This window comes from Salvelinus namaycush, chromosome 8, assembly GCF_016432855.1.
Source record: "Salvelinus namaycush isolate Seneca chromosome 8, SaNama_1.0, whole genome shotgun sequence".
Lineage (NCBI taxonomy): Eukaryota > Metazoa > Chordata > Actinopteri > Salmoniformes > Salmonidae > Salvelinus > Salvelinus namaycush.
Window position 1 is genome coordinate 33504031 of NC_052314.1, and position 20300 is coordinate 33524330.

Here is a 20300-nt window from a genome sequence, read left to right on the forward strand (position 1 = left end):
GGATAGTAGCATTACTTTGAGACCACGCTCAAAAAAGAACAACAACCGAAAATAAAGTACAATCTGTACATATTTGTGTTTACAGTGAGTAGCCAATCAGAGAAGAGTACCAGATGAACACTAAGGCAGATGAACGGACAGAAGGAACATCTTCATCATCATTGTCATCTTGGTTTAGTCAGAGTTGGAGTAAATTCCTTTTTAATTTAATAAATTCAGGAAGTAAACTGAAATTACAATTACAGTTAAAAAATTTGGAATTGGAATTGCAGTTTACTTCCTGAATTGACTGAATTGAAGTGGAATTGACCCCAACTCTGGTTTTGGTCGAATCCACCGACTAAACCTCAGAGTAACTAAACAATATGTCTACTACAAAATGTAGGACTGGTGACTTTACTTAGCAATAAGTTACAATGTGAAAAAAGCTTAAAACAAAGAAAAACAGGGAAACTATCTAGTCTTTTAGCATTTACTGTACATGTCATCTCTCAATGCTCTCGATCCAGCAATGGGGAGTGTTCGTCCTGTGCGTCTCCATGGCAATGACGATGACTTACACACTCTGGCAGTGTAACCCGAACAACACTTTATTTCACACATCAAACACACGTGGTGAAGCATGCGTTCCTCATTTTAAACGTCCGCTCTCTTACAGACGAAAATCCCTGCTAGAGTCAGGACCTTGAAAGTCATGAAGAACAAAAAACGAAAACAGAATCAAAATAATGTACAACAAGGCACGTTTTTACCCCAGTGCTTCTGTACTGTGAGATTCAAGTGTAACTAAGCGTCTTTAGCATCGTTAACTGCTGAGCAATCGCCCAGACTCTCTCATTCGCCGTTAACTACCCGTCAAAGTACCAACGGTCGGTTTACTTCCAATGTTCTCCTCTGAGCGTGTGGGCTAACACTCTGCTAGCCTCAGTTAACCTGTATGCTAACTGGCTAGGCTAGCAGTTGCCACAGAAATGTACTCGAGCTGTTAGCGACCCTTAGCACGTAGGTTAAAACTCCATTCTAACCTCAGTTAGCCTGCATGCTAGCAGGCTAGGCAAGCAGTAACCATATTCTCCTCTGAGTTTTAGCAATCCTAAGCATATGGGGAACAATCCACTAGGCTCAGTTATCCTGTTTGCTAGCAGGTTAGGCTAGCAGTTGCCACACCAACATACTCCACTTTGTTTCTGTTCCTCTGTTCAAGTCAGACAAAATAGAAGTCTCTTTACAACCAGCACTCCTTCCCTGTCCCATGATAGAAAAGTGCCATTCATTTTCGCTCCCCCATCCCACCCACCCCTTGCCAATTCCCCCCAGCACGGGGCTAGTCCTAGTTGTCCTCTCCACCATAGAGGTCTGCCAGCTTGCGGAAGCGCGGGCCCCAGTCGCTGAGGTAGTCGTAGTCCTGGTCTCCGCCGGAAGAAGAGGAGTGAAGGGAGCTGAGGGAGCCAGCGGTGGAGCCACTGCCTTCATAGTCAAACACCAGAAGACTGTCGTAGGGAGGCGCTGTCGGGTCATTATCAGCTGCCTTCAGACCCTGTGGAGGGAGAGGAGAGATAAGGGTAGAGGAAGAGAGAGATAAATAATGAGAGAGAGAGAGGCGAGAGATAAAAGGTAAGAAGAGGGAGTAAAGGAGAGGAAGAGGAGGAGACAAATTGGGAAAAAGCGAAAGAGGTAAGGGGAAAGAGGGAGAAAAATGATTTTTTTAAATGTCAGGAGAGAGAAAAAGAGGGGGAATGAGATATATAGAATGAGAGAGATAGAGGGAGCAAGAGAGTAAGGGTAGAGGAGAAAAAGGAGGGATTATGGAGGGTGGAGTAGAGAAGAGGACGATTTAGGTCAGGCTAGACAGATGCTGGGTCTGTCTCTCTGAGGAGATTCAGCAGATTACTGAACATAGCACTATATTTAAAACCAACCCATACTTCACATGCGCGCACACACACACACACACACACACACACACACACACACACACACACACACACACACACACACACACACACACACACACACACACACACACACACACACACCACGGCTGACAGACTTTGTTATAATATAATAATAACTTTGTCATTGACTGACGTCTTGTCTCAGTGCAAAAATCAATAAAACAAATCTGATAAGATGAGGCTCTAGACATGTTTTTGGAACATGTCAGTCTTAGTCACAGCAAATTTGTGATCAGAATTTTAACAACCACAGTGTTAAATGTAACACTTCCTTAGAAATTACATTGGACCATCTCAAATAGTGTTAACCTTAGTTGATCAACACTTCGAAAAGTTAACACCCCAAGAGTGTTGCGTCCTTAACACCATGGGTGTTGCAAAAAAAACATAAATTAACATGATGTTACACTTTCTCAGTGTTAGGGAATTAATACCTGTGTTTTAAATATTTGATACCCAAATATAATGTGTACAAATAACATGTTTTCCACAATTAAGTGCGACTTATTTAATTTTCTACCTTTGTGTGACTTTTGGCATTGGGTGGATGTCACGACTTCCGCCGAAGTCGGCTCCTCTCCTTGTTCGGGCGGCGTTCGGCGGTCGACATCACTGGCATTCTAGCCATCGCCGCTGCATTTTTCATGTATCCATTTGTTTTGTCTTGTTCCCTGCACACCTGGTTTTCATTCCCCAATCAATTCATATGTATTTATTCTTCTGTTCCCCATCATGTCTTTGTGTAGGATTGTTTTTGGATATTGTGTATTTGGATATTGTGTATTTTATTACGCGCATTTATTTTTGTCTATGTTCCTTGTTTTAGGCACATTTGTTGTTTATTTTGTGCTGTTTTCTAAACCGGAATAAATTGTGCCTATTCACTACTCTGTGCTCTCCTGCACCTGACTTCACCTCCGATACACACACATAACAGAATCCTACACCAACCATGGAGTCAGCAGGAGCAGGTACACCGGTCAGACGAGTCGAGGAACGCGTCCAGGAACACTTGGCTACGCTACATTATCTCGGTGCCATGATGGATCACGTTGTCCAGACCATGGACCGCTGGGAGAGACAGGAAGTCTCTCCAGCACCTCGACCAGCTCAACCGGGGTTATCTCTACCCGTCCCGTCCGGATCCAGCTCCAGTGGAATACATCTCTCCCTTCCCAGGGAGTATGATGGGACGGCCGCACAGTGCCAGGGGTTCCTTTTGCAACTGGACCTTTACCTGGCCACTGTTCACCCAGCTCCCTCAGAAAGGGAGAGTGTATTCGCCCTCGTCTCCTGAGAGCTGTGGAGTGGGCAAACGCCGTGTGGGGATAGGAAGACACGGTGTTGGACCACTTCGAGGAGTTTACCCTCCGTTTCCGGGCTGTCTTTGACCATCTGCCCGAAGGTAGAGCAGCGGGTGAACGACTTTTCCATTTGAGGCAGGGGACGAGGAGTGCACAGGATTTCGCGCTAGAGTTCCGGACCTATGCCGCCGGAGCAGGATGGAACGACAGGGGCCTCATCGACCACTATCGATGCAGCTTACATGAGGACGTCCGACGGGAGTTGGCTTGCAGGGATGCCACCACCACCTTTGACCAACTGGTGGATATGTCCATCCGGTTGGATAACCTGCTGGTCATCCGTGGACGTCCTGAGGGGGCTCTGGCAGTTCCATCTCCCAACGCTCCCGCTCCGGTGCCCATGGAGTTGGGAGGGGCTGCGCGTAGGGAGGCTGGAGGAGGAGCCTTCACGTGCACCATCTGTGGCGGCAGAGGGCACACTGCCGGTCGATGCCGGGTTGGTCCCTCTGGGAGTCGAGGCAGCAGGCAGGGCACTCTGGCCTCACCTCGGGTGAGTATGCACCACTCTCATCCAGAGTCCTCTGTTGTTCACCTGTTTGTACCTGTTTGTTTCCCTGAGTTCTCCCCGCAATCCCAGCATAAGGCGCTCGTCGATTCAGGCGCAGCTGGGAATTTTATTGACAGAGCGTTAGCACTTAGTTTAGGTATCCCCATTATTCCCGTGGATAGACCTTTTCCGGTTTACGCTCTGGATAGTCGACCATTAGGGTCCGGGCTAATCAGGGAGGCCACCATCTTCCTGGCCATGGAGACGCAGGGGGTTCGTGATGAGAAAATCAGTCTCTTTCTCATTGACTCTCCTGCGTTTCCCGTGGTACTAGGTCTTCCCTGGTTGGCTCGTCATAACCCCACCATTTCCTGGCAACAGAGGGCTCTCACGGGGTGGTCGCGAGAGTGCTCGGGGAGGTGTGTAGGGGTTTCCGTTGGTGCTACCACGGTGGAAAGTCCAGACCAGGTCTCCACCGTGCGCATTCCCCCAGAATATGCCGATTTTGCTCTTGCCTTCTGTAAGAAGAAGGCGACTCAATTACCACCCCATCGACGGGAGGATTGTGCGATAAATCTCCTGGTAGACGCTGCACTTACCAAGAGTCACGTGTATCCCCTGTCACAAGTGGAGATGGTGGCTATGGAGACATATGCCTCTGAATCCCTGCGTCAGGGGTACATTCGGCCCTCCACTTCACCCGCCTCCTCGAGTTTCTTTTGTGAAGAAGAAGGGTGGAGGTCTGTGCCCGTGCATTGATTATAGAGGTCTTAATAAAATCACGGTGAGGTACAGTTACCCGCTACTTCTTATTGCCATGGCGATTGAGTCAATGCACGGGGCGCGCTACTTCACTAAACTGGATCTCAGGAGTGCGTACAATCTGGTGCGTATCCGAGAGGGAGACGAGTGGAAGACGGCGTTTAGTACCACCTCAGGGCATTATGAGTACCTCGTCATCCTTTGTAGACAAGACTTTCAGGGACCTGCATGAGCAGGGTGTAGTGGTGTATATCGATGACATTCTGATATACTCCACTACACGCGCTGAGAATGTGTCCTTGGTGCGCAAGGTACTTGGCCGACTGTTGGAGCATGACATGTATGTCAAGGCTGAGAAATGCCTGTTCTTTCAACAGTCAGTCTCCTTCCTAGGGTATCGCATTTCCACATCAGGGGTGGAGATGGTGAGTGACCGCATAGCAGCCGTGCGTAGTTGGCCGACTCCCACCACGGTAAAGGAGGTGCAGCGATTTTTTGGGTTTGTCAATTACTACCGGAGATTTATCCGGGGTTTTGGCCAGGTGGCTGCTCCCATTACCTCACTGTTGAAGGGGGGTCCTGTATGTCTGCAGTGGTCTGTTGAGGCGGACAGGGCTTTTGGGCAGCTGAGGGCTATGTTTTCCTCGGCTCCCGTGCTGGCGCATCCGGATCCCTCTTTGGCATTCATAGTGGAGGTGGACGCGTCAGAGGCTGGGATCGGAGCCGTGCTCTCAGCGCTCGGGCACGCCACCGAAGCTCCGCGCCTGTGCTTTCTTCTCGAAGAAGCTCCGCCCGGCGGAGCGGAACTATGATGTGGGGGACTGGGAGCTGTTGGCTGTGGTTAAAGCTTTGAAGGCGTGGAGACATTGGCTTGAGGGGGCTAAACACACTTTCCTCATCTGGATTGACCACCACAACCTGGAGTACATCCGGGCAGCTAGGAGACTGAATCCTCATCAGGCAAGGTGGGCCATGTTCTTTACCCGTTTTGTGTTTACCCTGTCCTAAAGACCAGGTTCCCAGAATGTTAAGGCAGACGCACTGCCCCGGCTGTATGACACAGAGGAGCGGCCCATGGATCAGACTCCCATTCTCCCGGCCTCCTGCCTGGTAGCGCCGGTCGTGTGGGAGCTGGACGCGGACATTCAGCGGGCATTGCATAATGAACCCGCTCCACACCAGTGTCCCGTCGGACTTCAGTACGTTCCGTCTGCTGTCCGTGACCAGTTGATCTATTGGGCCCACACATCACCCTCCTCTGGTCATCCGGGGATCGGTTGGACGGTGCGCTGTCTGTCTGGGAAGTACTGGTGGCCCACTTTGGCTCGGGACGTAAGGGTTTATGTTTCCTCCTGCTTGGTATGCACCCAGTGTAAGGCTCCTAGACACCTGCCCAGAGGTAAGCTACATCCCTTACCCATTCCACAACGGCCTTGGTCACACCTGTCGGTTGATTTTCTAACCGATCTTCCTCCCTCACAGGGGAACACCTCGATCTTGGTCGTTGTGCATCGTTTCTCTAAGTCCTGTTGTCTCCTCCCTCTGCCTGGTCTCCCTACGGCCCTACAAACTGCGGAGGCCCTGTTTACACACGTCTTCCGGCACTACGGGGTGCCTGAGGATATAGTGTCTGATCGGGGTCCCCAGTTCACTTCGAGAGTCTGGAGGGCGTTCAAGGAACATTTGGGGGTCTCAATCAGCCTTACCTCGGGTTTCCACCCCAAGAGTAATGGGCAGGTGGAGAGAGTGAACCAGGATGTGGGCAGGTTTCTGCGGTCCTATTGCCAGGACCGGCCGGGGGAGTGGGCGGCGTTCGTGCCCTGGGCAGAGATGGCGCAGAACTCGCTCCGCCACTCCTCCACTAACCTCTCCCCCTTTCAGTGTGTATTGGGGTATCAGCCGGTTCTGGCACAGTAGCATCGGAGTCAGACCGAAGCTCCTGCGGTGGATGAGTGGTTCAGACGCGCAGAGGAGACCTGGGAAGCCGCTCATGGTCACTTCCAGCAGGCCGCGCTGCGCCAAAAGACCAGCGTGGTCCGTCACCGCAGTGAGGCCCCGGTGTTTGCACCAGGGGACAGGGTCTGGCTCTCTACCCGAAACCTTCCCCTCCACCTGCCCTGCAGGAAGTTGGGACCGCGGTTTGCGGGGCAATTCAAAGTCCTGAGGAGAGTGAACGAGGTATGTTACAGGTTACAGCTCCCCCCTGATTACCATATTAACCCCTTATTCCATGTGTCTCTCCTCAGGCCGGTGGTGGCTGGTCCGCTCCAGGAGTCTGAGGTGCGGGAGGTTCCTCCGCCCCCTCTAGACATCGAGGGGGCCCCGGCGTACTCTGTCCGTTTTATCCTGGATTCAAGGCGTCGGGCAGAGGGCCTTCAGTACCTCGTGGAGTGGGAAGGGTACGGTCCGGAGGAGAGGTGCTGGGTTCCGGTGGCTGATGTATTAGACCCTGAACTACTGCGTGAGTTCCACCGGCACCGCTGGAGCCGCGCGTCGGGGGGGGGGGGGTACTGTAACGACTTCATGTGAGAAAAAGCAGACTCACAGACGTAGTTTGATCCAAAAAGGAATGATAAGTTGAGCACATTTTCTTATGTTGGGATACTTCTCCTCTACAGCAGCTCCCAGAACTGTTCTTTCATCTCAGTGGTTGCCCTGGATTTTAGCAGAATGTCATTTTGAAGGGTGAGCATTTCAGTTTCTGCTATAGTTGTGTCCAACTGAAAAAGTGATCCTATTTTGGAGGCAATGACTTCCACATTTACAGTAGGTCTGTGCCAAACGGAAAGCACATATAAGTGGCAATAAGATCAAGTGATGCAAAGTCAGTGAAACAACTGTCAAACTCAGATAAGATGCTCTGGACTTGCTCTACGTAACGTGCACTGTCAAGCTGTGCTGTATCCTTGCCCTGACGTTCAAGTTTTCAATGTATGTGTTGAAAGAAGTGCAGGTCCTTACGTTGCAGCTTTCTTGTGAGCAGTTAAAGTTTGCATTTAAGTGTTCACAGAGCTGATCATGTCAATTACATGTTTGCCTTTTCCTTGCAGCTATATATTCAATTCATTAAGCATGTAAGTTAGGTCAGTGAGAAAAGCTAAATCCAGGAGCCACTGTGTGTCCTCTAGCTGTGCATATTCTGCATGTTTGGAGACCTTGAGAAACTCCTTGATTTCAGGCAACAACTCACTGAATCTCCCTAAAAATGTACCTCGGCTCAGCCACCGCACATCTGTGTGCAGCAGCTGGTCTGTGTGCTTTGCTTCAGTCTCCTAAGTGAGCGCGAAATAGCCTCCGCTGTAGGCTTCTTGCTCGAATAGAACACACAATCTTCAAAGTAACATCCATCATCTCTTTCATGTTTAACATCTTCCCGCGCAAAGCTTGCTGATGAATTACGCAGTGATAACTAAGAAAGTCGGGGAAAGAATCATATCGTTTGCACAATGCAACGAACCCTCTAATGCGGCCTACCATAGCGGGTGCCCCATCGGTAGTAATGGAGACAAGCTTACAAAAGGGCAGTTGGAAATGCTTCCTTGATCATCTTCCCATCTTTGAACAACTTTTTATGCTTAGTAAGAAAGCGACTCACACGATAAGAGGCCACGGTTGCCGCCTTCCCTTTGGTCACAAAGATTGACTGCTGCGCTGCCAGTTGATTTTTTAGTTCTTGTACCTTTCATCTTCGTAATTCAGTCTTTGCTGGACAATCTCTTCCCTGGGTTTTGTTTGTGTAAGTTGTTCTTAAACCACACTTTCTGCACTGATGTTCAAATAATTTGTTTTATTTAGTATAGTATAAGCTTGTCTTAAGCAGCCTAAGTAATGCCATAGATTCCGTTTTTGAAAAAAACATTTTTGAAAAATAGTAAACAACTGATTATAGGCTACTAAAGCTAACTATTTACTGCTGCGCAACGGAGATGTGATGAAAACAGTGGAGAGAACAAGAAAACAATTCTGCTATTTATTGCTGACCAGCAGATGTCACCAATGTGCATTGTGAACAGATAATGAATCTCAGAGTAAAAAGTGAGGAAGCATTCAGAACACCTCGGTTTCCCACCTCTACTGGTTTGCAAAGTGTTATATAATTCCTATTGGAATCCAGCCAGGATAGCCAACAATAGGAACTTTTAATAACACGCAGCTGCAGCAAAGGTAGAGAAGATGGTTAAGTCTCATTTAACAATCTAAACTGGAACAACCATCTCAATGACGCATTAAATAAATCCAACCACTTACACAGATTGGATTAGTTTAGAAAAATGTATGTTATCTTTGTGTAGTGCAAGATAAATTAATCAATCAATGTGCATGCAGAAACATAATATTAAAACTAATTATTTTAAAAAGCAACCTGCAACAAAGCAAGCTGGAAAATATGATAATGGAGGCTCCTCCCCTGTCTTTTTCACTCAGGGTTAACGTAAATGAAGTCAACACAGTCGAGTAACAACACCACCACACGGTGTGGATTCCACTGTTATTCAAATAACACTGTCAATTTAAAAACACTTTTTACCTCAACACCAACATTTTAACACCTGGAAATTTCCCGTGTAATTATTTCTACATGTCATACCCCAAACTATTTATTTCATTTGATTGATTTAAGGAGGAGTGAGGCAGTGGGAGAAGCATCTTCTTGTCATGTCTGCTAGATTAAGCTGTCTAGATCAGCTCACCATGTCTGACAGCTCACCTCATTATTCAGAGCTGTGTTTGGCAGACGTCTCTATCCTTCCTACCTACACTCAAACAAGAAGTACCAGTTACATACTCAATACGGAATAAGTCAGATGAGGTGAATGCTAAGCTACAGGACGATTTTGCTAGCACAGACTCAAATATGTTCCGGATTCATCCGATAAAATTGAGGAGTTTACCACATCAGCCTCCAGCTTCATTAATAAGCGCATCGACGACATTGTGTCCACCCAGTGATGTACGTACAAACCCCAACTGGAAGCCATGGATTACAGGCAACATCTGCACTGAGCTAAATACTGGAGCTGCTGCTTCAAGGAGCGGGACACTAATCGGGACGCTTAGAAGAAATTCCGCTACGACTTCCTACAAGCCTTCAAACAGGGAAATCTTCAATACAGGACTATGATCGAATCAATCTACGCCGGCTCTGACACTCGTCGTCTTGCAAACTATCACAGACAAAAAAGGGAAACCCAACCACGAGCTGCCCAGTGATGGGCACCTACCAGACAAGTTAAATGCCTTATATACTCGTTTTGAGGCAAGCAACACTGAACCATGCATGAGAGCACCAGCTGTTCTGGACGAGTGTGTGATCTCGCTCTCTGTAGCCTATGTAAGACCTTTAAAACAAGTTAACATTCACAAGGATGCGTGGCCAGACGAATTACCAGGACGCGTACTCAGAGCATCAATTGACTAGCTGGCATGCATCTTCACTGCCATTTTCAACCTCTGTAATACCTACATTTCAAGCAGACCATCATAGTCCCTGTGCCCAAGAATGCCATGAAATGCTTTGAAGGTCATTGCTCACATCAATACCATCATCCCAGACACCTTGGACCCACTCCAATTCGCATACCGCCCCAACAAATGACACAATCTCTATCACACTGCCCTTTCCCACCTGGACAAGAGGAAAACCTAGGTGAAAATGATGTTCATTGACTACAGCTCAGCATTCAACACCATAGTGCCCTCCAAGCTCATCACTAAGCTCAGGTCCCTGGGACTGAATACCTCCCTGTGCAACTGGCTCCTGGACTTCCTGACGGGTAGACAACAACACATCCGCCATGCTGACCCTCAACACAGGGGCCCGTCAGGGGTGTATGCTTAGTCCTCTCTTGTACTCTTTGTTTACTGACGACTGCGTGGTCGTGAATGACTCAAACACCACCATTAAGTTTGCTGACTAAACAACGGTGGTTGGCCTTATCACTGATGACGATAAGTCATCCAAAAGGGAGGAAATCAGTCACCTGGCAGTGTGGTGCCAGGACTACAACCTCTCCCTCAAAGTCAGCAAGACAAAGGAGCTGACCATAGACTACAGGAAATGGAGGACTGAGCATGGTTCATTCAACATCAACGGGGTTGTAGTGGAGGGGGTTGAGAGCTTCAAGTTCCTCTGTGTCCACATTCAGTAAGAAATTAACATGGTCCACACACCAACACAGTCGTGAACAATGTACGACAACGCCTCTTTCCCCCCAGGAGGCTTAAAAGATTTGGCATGGGCCCTAAGATCCTCAAAAAGTTGTACAGCTGCAACACTGAGAGCATCTTGACTGGCTGCATCACCGCTTGGATGGCAGGTTACTGTATATTTACAGGACCTTCACTAACACACATTTACAGCATATACCTGGAACACCTGACTACAGTAACATGCTATATTTCTAGAATTTACAGTGCATTACTGTAAGCACAGTGGTTAGTAAAACTATGGCAAATTTACAGTGCAAGTAGTTAGTGCCAACGCTGGGCAGTATTTATGTTGTATTTGATATCGGTATTTCAATACTTATTTTGTCATTTGTATTTCACTGGCCTGAACTACAATTCATGTAGCCTATTTTGCAACAGTTTACCACACATGTATTCCATATTTTCTATAACAAATACATACTTGCATGTAGCCTGCTTAACTACAACATTCTTGGTAACGGTAACAATCTTTTTACTTGCTATAACTGTGGTATATTTTTGTTTACCTTAGTTTAATACACCGACTAAGTCGCTCTGGATAAGAGCGTTTGCTACTGTATATGACCAAAATGTAAATGTAAATATTAACACTTGCAAAGCACACTGCTGGGTATTATTCTAATGACCACCGCCCCCAAACAAGAGAAAATTTGATCAAAATACAAATAGTTTGAGGGCAGAGCTTATTAGAATAACACCCAGCAATGTGCTTTGCAAATGCAATTTTTTTAAATTTACATGTTGGTAATTTAGCGGACGCGCTTGTCCAGAGTGATTTACAGTCAGTGCATTCATGTAAGGTTGATAAAAAAACATCATAGTCTTAGCAAGTAAGATTTCTGGAATCATTACTGGGAATGCTGTTGTCGTTAAGGATACATTGGTCTTCAAAATATCCTCAATTTGTAATAAGATACCTTTAGGATGAATCTTTGCCTGTCTCTGGCTAGTTCACAGTAAATTACTGTTATTTTCACAGTGTAATTACTGTAATTAAATAAAAAAATTACTGTAATTTGCCACCAGTGTACAGTAAATTACTGCAACATATAGAGCAATGACATGGTACAATACTGTAAGAATGTAAATGCTACTGTAATCATGTTGGTATTTTAGTATTTTCCTCTAATTACTTTGGATTAGTGCAAACTGGTTGGCTGCTAGGTACTTGTATATTACAGTATATTTATGGTTATTTGGTGTTTCACGTCTATGCTAGTGATGGGTCGTTCGCAAACGAGTCGGCTCTAAGAGCCGGCTCTTGAAGGTGAACTTTTTGATCCGCCTCGCATATCAGAATAGCCAAATCTATTTATAAAAATACAACAAAATTAAGATATGAATAACCAAAAGATCTAAATAAAATAGAATGAACTAATTCAAAGAACAAAAAAATTCATTAAATAATAGACCTAAATGCTCAAGCGCACACATATTCGTTCTGACTGTCTGCTCAGACTAACAGCCTCACCTGTAGTTCCTGTCAATCAGACACACCGTGTTAACCAATGAACCAAAGATCCGTGAGGGCCGAGACAACTCACTCACAGTCACACACTTAGCAGCTGAGGAGAGAGAGGAAGGACAGCTGTGAAAACAACAGCTGGAAAATGAGTCGGAAGCACAGTAGCTTTTGTCTACATCATTCAAATGCATCCAATGTTAGAGCACAGTGTAGAATTTGCCAAAACAAAATCTCATATAAAGCCGGTTCTACGCACAACCTACACCGGCGTATGCGAACTGTGCACCCAACTGTGAAGCTAGCTGTAGCGGAGCTTCGAGAAACTAGCGGGCCTGCTAGTGATAGTGGTGGAGCCAGCACCTCCACACGTGGAGATGTATCCACTCAGTCAAGTAGGCCTACTACGCGATCCACAGCATCGCAGTCTTCTATGGGCCAGTTTACGCCAAAGTCTATGTCTGTAGCAAAACAAGGCCAAATTGTTATTGCATTGGCTAAAATGATTGCAACCGATTTCCAGTAATTTTCGACCGTGGAGGACAGAGGTTTTAGAAATTATAGCAATAGTCTAAATCCAATGTACACAATTCCAAGCAGGAAAACCTTTTCAAACAACTGTACGAGGGCAAATGGGCTTCAGTGCGGGAAAGAGTCCAAAAAGCTACTGCAGTTTGCCTTACCACTGACTGCTGGATATCAAGGGTAACCACTTCTTACATGTCGGTTACATGTCACTTCATTGAAGATTTTTGATGTCTAGCTGTCTTCTGGACTGCTTTGAGTTCAGCGACAGACACTTGGCAGAGAAACTGTTGAGAGTGGACAGATAATGGAAAGTAGATGGAAAAGTGCTGTTGTGTTAGCAACAATGCAGCGAACATAACCCATCATCCATGTCTTGCCCACACAATCAACCTGATTGTAAGAGATGCTCTGAAGGTGATGAAGCCCACTGTGGAGAAAGTGAAAGCAGCTGTGGAATACTTCCACAGGAGCACAGTAGGTGCTGAAAAACTAAAGTCTACACAACGCCAGATCGGGATGCCTGAGCTGAGGCCTAAACAAGACTGCACTACAAGGTGGAATTCAACATGTTATATGTTGAAGCGGTTTCTTGAGTCAAGGATGCCATCATTTCTGACATTGTCAATGCACCTGTTGATGCTCTGATCCAAGAGGAATGGGAGGTGGTGGAGGAGGTGTGCAGAGACCTGGAACCCTTTGAGCAGGTCACTGTGGAGATCAGTGGAGAGAGGTACAGTAAGCAGTTATTACTACATCATTAACTTTTTATGGCTGCAGGGGCAGTATTGAGTAGCTCTGATTAAAGGTGCCCATTTCAAACGGCCTCGTACTCAATTCTTGCTCGTACAATATGCATATTATTATTACTATTGGATAGAAAACACTCTCTAGTTTCTAAAACCGTTTGAATTATATCTGTGAGTCAAACAGAACTCATTTGGCACAACAAAAAAAAAAGTGGAAAGTCTGAAATCGAGGCTCTGTTCTTCTTCCTGCCTATACATGGGCATGATACGTAAGAGTCTACGTGCACTTCATAGACCTTCCCCTGGATGTCAAGAGGCTGTGAGAGAAGAAATTTAGTGTTTATCTTGGTCTGAATTGGAATACAAGCTCTTTGTATGACGTGTCCCTCATTTCCGGTACTCTTGGGAGCGCGAGGTGGACAGTGGGATTGCCTTCTGTTTAGCTGCCGTTATGGACGACTACTATCTCCGGCTCTGATTTTATTTGATACATGTGACCATATCATCGTAAAGTATGTTTTTTCAATATAGTTTAATCAGATTATTGAAATTTTTTCGGGAGTTTTGCCGTGTTCCGTTCTCTGACTTTGTTGACGATGGAGGGATCCGTGCCACTTGGCTAGTGCGCGTGCTAAATGAAGAGGGAAAGTTGCCATTCTAAATCCAAACAACGACTGTTCTGGACAAAGGACACCTTGTCCAACATTCTGATGGAAGATCAGCAAAAGTAAGAAACATTTTATGATGCTATTTCATATATCTGTCGTAGATGTGAACTAGTCGTCGGCGCCCAAGTGTTTCTGGCTATTGTGCTAAGCTAATATAACGCTACATTTTGTTTTCGCTGTAAAACACTTAATAAATCGGAAATATTGGCTGGAATCACAAGATGCCTGTCTTTCATTTGCTGTACACTATGTATTTTTCAGAAATGTTTTATGATGAGTAATTAGGTATTTGACGTTGGTGTCTGTAAGTTTTATGGCTGCTTTCGGTGCAATTTCTGATTGTAGCTGCAATGTAAACTATGATTTATACCTGAAATATGCACATTTTTCTAACAAAACATATGCTATACAATAAATATGTTATCAGACTGTCATCTGATGAAGTTGTTTCTTGGTTAGTGGCTATTTATATCTTTATTTGGTCGAATTTGTGATAGCTACTGATGGAGTAAAAAACTGGTGGAGTAAAAAAAGTGGTGTCTTTTGCTAACGTGGTTAGCTAATAGATTTACATATTGTGTCTTCCCTGTAAAACATTTTAAAAATCGGACATGTTGGCTGGATTCACAAGATGTGTACCTTTCATATGCTGTATTGGACTTGTTAATGTGTGAAAGTTAAATATTTAAAAAATATATATTTTGAATTTCGCGCCCTGCACTTGAGCTGGCTGTTGTCATAAGTGTACCGACGTCGGGCTTGCAGCCATAAGAAGTTAATGAATCCAATATTATATATGTATATGAGCAGTAGATGAGGATGTAGTATCAGCAGACAAAACCTGAACTAATAAAGTTACTGTTCTCACTTTTCAGCTATGTGACAGTCTCAAAAATGATACTTCTGTGTAAGGGTCTGCAGTGAATCACAGCCAGCCGCCAGAGAGAAGCAAATTTAACCACAGGACATGTGCCAGAGTTGATGGACACCCTATGTTCATCAATGGACAGAAAGTTCCACAGAGTGGAATATAATCACGTGCTATCAGAAACCGCTGCACTTGACCCCAGGTTTATGAAGTTAGACTTCAGTGAGGCCAGAGCGATTGATGAGGCTCTTCAAAGAATAACCTCAGTAGCAGGGAGAGACAGCCCCAGCAGTCAGCTGGCTCAGGCACCAGAGCAACAGGGAGAAGAAGGATCAGATTGAGCAGAAGCACCAGCAGTAGTGCCACAAACTTCTGTTGTTTGGACGCTGTTTGACGAGAGAGCAACTGGCTATGCAGCACGAAGGAATCCCTCATCAGATGCCATAATGGAGGTCTGATACTATTTGGAGGAGCCCCTCCAAATATCTGCAGATCCTCTGAGCTGGTGGAAGAACAAGGCCTCTGTCTACCCACGGCTTACTAAAGTCATGACAGGGAGACTCTGCATAGTGGCCACATCCGTTCCCTTTGAGAGGGTCTTCTCGAAAACAGGTTAATAATTACTTAGAGAAGAAACCGCATCAGCCCCTCGAAAGTGAGGCAGCTCGCATTTCTGAATGCTCAAAGTTCAACAGTCACATCTCAACATCAACTGTTCAGAGGAGACTGTGTGAATCAAGCCTTCATGGTTAAATTGCTGCAAAGAAACTACTACTAAAGGACACCAATAATAAGAAGAGACTTGGAAATAAGAAGAGACTTTTCCGTTGGAAATCTGTCCTCTGGTCTGATGAGTCCAAATTTGAGATTTTCGGTTCCAAACGGCGTGTCTTTGTGAGACACAGAGTAGGTGAACAGATGATCCCTACATGTGTGGTTCCTACCGTGAAGCATGGAGGAGGAAGTGTGATGGTGTGGGGTGCTTTGCTAGTGACACTGTCAGTGATATATTTAGAATTCAAGGCACACGTAACCAGCATGGCTACCACAGCATTCTGCAGCGATACGCCATCCCTGCTGGTTTGCGCTTAGTGGGACTATCATTTGTTTTTCAACAGTACAACGACCCAACACACACCACCATGGTGTGTAAGGGCTATTTGACCAAGAAGGAGAGTGATGGAGTGCTGCATCAAATGACCTGGCCTCCACAATCACCCAACCTTAACCAAATTGAGATGGTTTGGGATGAGTTGAACCGCAGAGTGAAGGAAAAGCAGTCAACAAGTGCTCAGCATTTATCCTTTTATCCTTCAAAACTGTTGGAAAAGCATTCCAGGTGAAGCTGGTTGAGAGAATGCCAAGAGTGTGCAAAGCTGTCATCAAGGCAAAGGGTGGCTACTTTGAAGAATCAAAAACTATATTTTGATTTGTTTAACACTTATTTGTTTATTATATGATTTCATATGTGTTTTTTCATAGTTCTGATGTTTTCACTATTATTCTACAATGTAGAAAATAGTAAAAATAAAGAAAAACCCTTGAATGAGTAGGTGTGTCCAAACTTTTGACTGGTACTGTACATATAAAATTGTATGGTACTGTACTCTATAGGGTACAGCATTCTCACTAATGGCGCAACAAATACTGTATAACCTCTTCCAAGGCACACCTCAAAATATGTTAATGATCCAGAGAGCATTTCGCCCGCCCACAACATTTTCCCACAATGCAACATAATTCAGTATGCTGCTGTAAATATACAGTTAATACAGTACTTTACTGTAAAATTGTACTGTCTAATTATTTTAAAGCAGTGTAGCGGAACGCCAATGAGCCCCGATATTGCATTGCTCTTTACATTACTGTAATATTGAATTACAGTAACTAACTGAAAGTTTTGCAATAAACTTTCAGCAATTTGTTACAGTGCACCTGTTGTTTACGAAGCATGGGACAAATAACATTTGATTTGATTTGACACACAAGACCTAGGAAACACAGCGAAAGGGATGGGGATACCTGGTCAGTTGCACTCCTGAATGCATTCAACCGAAATGTGTCTTCTGCATTTAACCCAAACCTTCTGAATCAGAGAGGTGCGAGGGGCTGCCTTACTCGACATCCACATCATCGGTGCCTGGGGAATAGTTATTGTGGGGGTTTTCTGCCTTGCTCAAGGGCCGGCTCAGGGATTTGAACAAGCAACCTTTCAGTTACTGTCCCACTGCTCAATAGAAAAACATACTGTATTAACCCTTGGCCAAGAGTTTGCCTCATTGCCTAGATACAGTATAGACATAAACTCAACTAGATTCAACACACATATTAAATCTACCTAACTGAGATTGAGCTATGACTATTCTGTTGTAGAGCCAACTGGAGCTGTCTAGAGGTGAAGGCCAAAGCCAGTCTCTCTCTGGGGATTAATGAAACTCAATGGATTTATCTTAAAATAGCCAGCAGGGCCAGCCCATGTTGTTACCACGCTAATCCTCACTGTTAGCAAAGCTAATTAAGAATTACTCATAGAGGCTCTCTCTCTCTGTGTGTCACACACAGTGAGTCACATACACACACAGTCATGCACACACAAGCTCATACGCATAGTTTCACACAATGACACACATGTAAGCGAGCATGCTCCCAATCAGACTCACACACACTCTGTAGCTACCTCGTGGATGAAGTCTCCTATATCTCCGGGGTGGGGTGCAGCAGAACGGAGGGGGTACAGGTGGTCCTGGTGTAGGGGCCTCTCATCCATACGTCGGATCCCCACCTTCACCTTTTCTGTCTCCAACGCGTCGGGCTGCTGCAGCTGGCTCAGGTCATAGTCCTGGAGGGGGAAGGGAAGGAGGGAGGGAATGAAGGCGGGAGGGAGGGAGGGAGAGAGAGATGCATACACTGAATCAAATAATGTAACACAGGCTGCACTACCACGTAGATCCTTAGGTATTATTCCCATGTTGGTGACACTGTGGTGCGGTAACCATGACTGAAACGGTCCTAAGCAGTTTATTCTATAGAAACGACGCATGATCAGAGATCGCATAAGGTTATGAGATGAGCTTGTGACACTGGCTGTAAATGCAGTGATGTAGTGGTGAAAAAAATATGTGGGTAAATGCTGATTGCCATTTGCTGTGAATAAAGTCATGCTCCCTATACTTTCAAAGCATTTTCTGCAAAAGGTGCGTAAACACTCACGCAAAATAAAAAAAGGTGCGTAAACACTCACGCAAAATAAAAAAAGGTGCGTAAACACTCACGCAAAATAAAAAAAGGTGGGTAAACACTCACGCAAAATAAAAAAAGGTGGGTAAACACTCACGCAAAATAAAAAAAGGTGCGTAAACGGCGTGCGTTTACCTTTCACGACACCACTGTGTATACACTGTAAAAAGCTAAATGATGCTGTTGTACATCTGAAGTGCTTTTACTCATTGGAATGATCGAAAATTACACTTTGGTTCGTTCAACCCATTCTTTTTAATTAGTCTGAAATCAAATAACAAATTTGACAGTTCAATGTTTTTTATTGAAAGAAAGCCTCTAAATTGCTTTACAACACCTCATACGCATTGGATAGCGGTAGTGATGGGCAAATGAGCTTCCTGAAGCATTGAGGCTTTCCAGACAATTCACATTGTTATTTTTGCTCACCCTTGAGAGGGAATGTCATTCTAGTTAATGAGGTCTATTCTATTCATTACTCAAACGTGTACACTGCCAGCGTCTGTGATGATACAGTATGTGCATAGGTGCATGTGATTCAAAAGAAACTGATAATGTGTCTATGCTATGGTAGCCAATGCATGGTTAGGATCTTGTGGCTACTACATGTGAAAGTCAAATATGTTTGGAAACCTAATTTCAAGTTATTGAGCAAACTTCAATTCTTGAATTACAGAGAAAATATTTAATTGCTTGTAATCCAACTGAGGAAATGTAGGTGGGTAATTCCCCTCCGAAAATGGGTTGTATTTACATGAAATATTAGTTTGGATTTGTTATTTATTAAGTTTAAATCAAAGGGGAAATGTAAGTTGAGTGTTGAATGAAATAAGTTGCAACTTAAAATATAGGTTTGGTAATAATCCAATAAAACAGTTGGCATTGAAACATACATTTGAATTCAACACATGCAGTATTTTTCCATTTAAAAAACCTAACTCATTTACTTGTAAGCAGTTGAAGATTTTTTTTTAGGTTGATCCAAAGAGTCATTTTTAACAGTGTATGTAACTGCTGTCATGATCCCTCTCTCTCATACCAACATGACCTTACACCGACTCATTGAATGAGAGTGTTCATTTTTTATTGTTTATTTCACTTTTGTTTATCTATTTTACTTACTTCGGCAATGTAAACATATGTTTCCCATGCCAATAAAGCCATTACATTGAATTGAGAGAGAGAGAGAGAGAGAGAGAGTGAGAGAGGGCTAAGAGAGATAGGCTCTGATTTCCTTTCGAATTGCCAGTGTCTGATTCATTGAGAAATCATCCAGAAAAACATGATGAAACATCCATCTCCAAGGGGATCGACTTAAAGAGCATTTTCAGGGACAATAAAGCCTGGCCAAGTAATGACCTTGTGCTTTGTTCACCGTAATAGCTAACCAATGAAACACTTTCAGGGGAGAGCTGTGAATGCCACCATAACATGATGGACAGAGAGAGAAGTAGAGGAAATGGATGGATAAATAAAGATGGCTTTGTCACTAGGCTAGGCTTTATTGCTATTTCCTAGACAGAGGAGAACACCTGCAGGCTTATTTCCCAATGGCACCTTATTCTCTTTAAAGTGCACTACTTTTGACCAGGACCCAAAAGTAGTGCGCTATATATGGAATAGGGTGCCATCTGGAATGCGGCCACAGACATCTCTACAGCCAGCCAGCCAGCCAGCCAGCCAGCCAGCCAGCCAGCCAGCCAGCCAGCCAGCCAGCCAGCCAGCCAGGTCTGAAAGGGACTCAGCCATTGTTACCGGAGGAAAATAGCTGAGTTTTGTCATCGCTCACCATGCTCAGTCTTTGACACCAGGATGATAGGCTAAGTACACAAAAAGCTGATGAAATGATTTTATCCTGTGCAATGTGTGTGTTTGTCATTTGAGAGGCTGTATTATAACTGTATGTCTGGAAGTCTTTGTGTTTGGGTCTTCTGAAAGAGGTTTGTGCTTCTCTTAGCAGTGGCTGGTTGAAGAGGACATGGCCATTAGTACCAGAGAAGAGAGCCACAATGT

The 20300-nt window shown here is 44.9% G+C and overlaps 1 protein-coding gene across 1 annotated transcript in view; it reads right to left on the reverse strand.

Moving 5' to 3' along the window:
* Positions 1 to 272: 272 nt before the first annotated feature.
* The window catches only part of LOC120052102 (cadherin-2-like), a 49350-nt gene continuing 29322 nt past the window's right edge, over positions 273 to 20300 (reverse strand). The window contains exons 14-15 of the mRNA XM_038998954.1: positions 17728 to 17889; positions 273 to 1537 (exon numbers count right to left, since the gene is read on the reverse strand). Coding sequence (XP_038854882.1) covers positions 1331 to 1537; positions 17728 to 17889 — 369 coding nt within the window. The 3' untranslated portion in view covers positions 273 to 1330. The remainder of the gene's footprint in view (positions 1538 to 17727; positions 17890 to 20300) is intronic.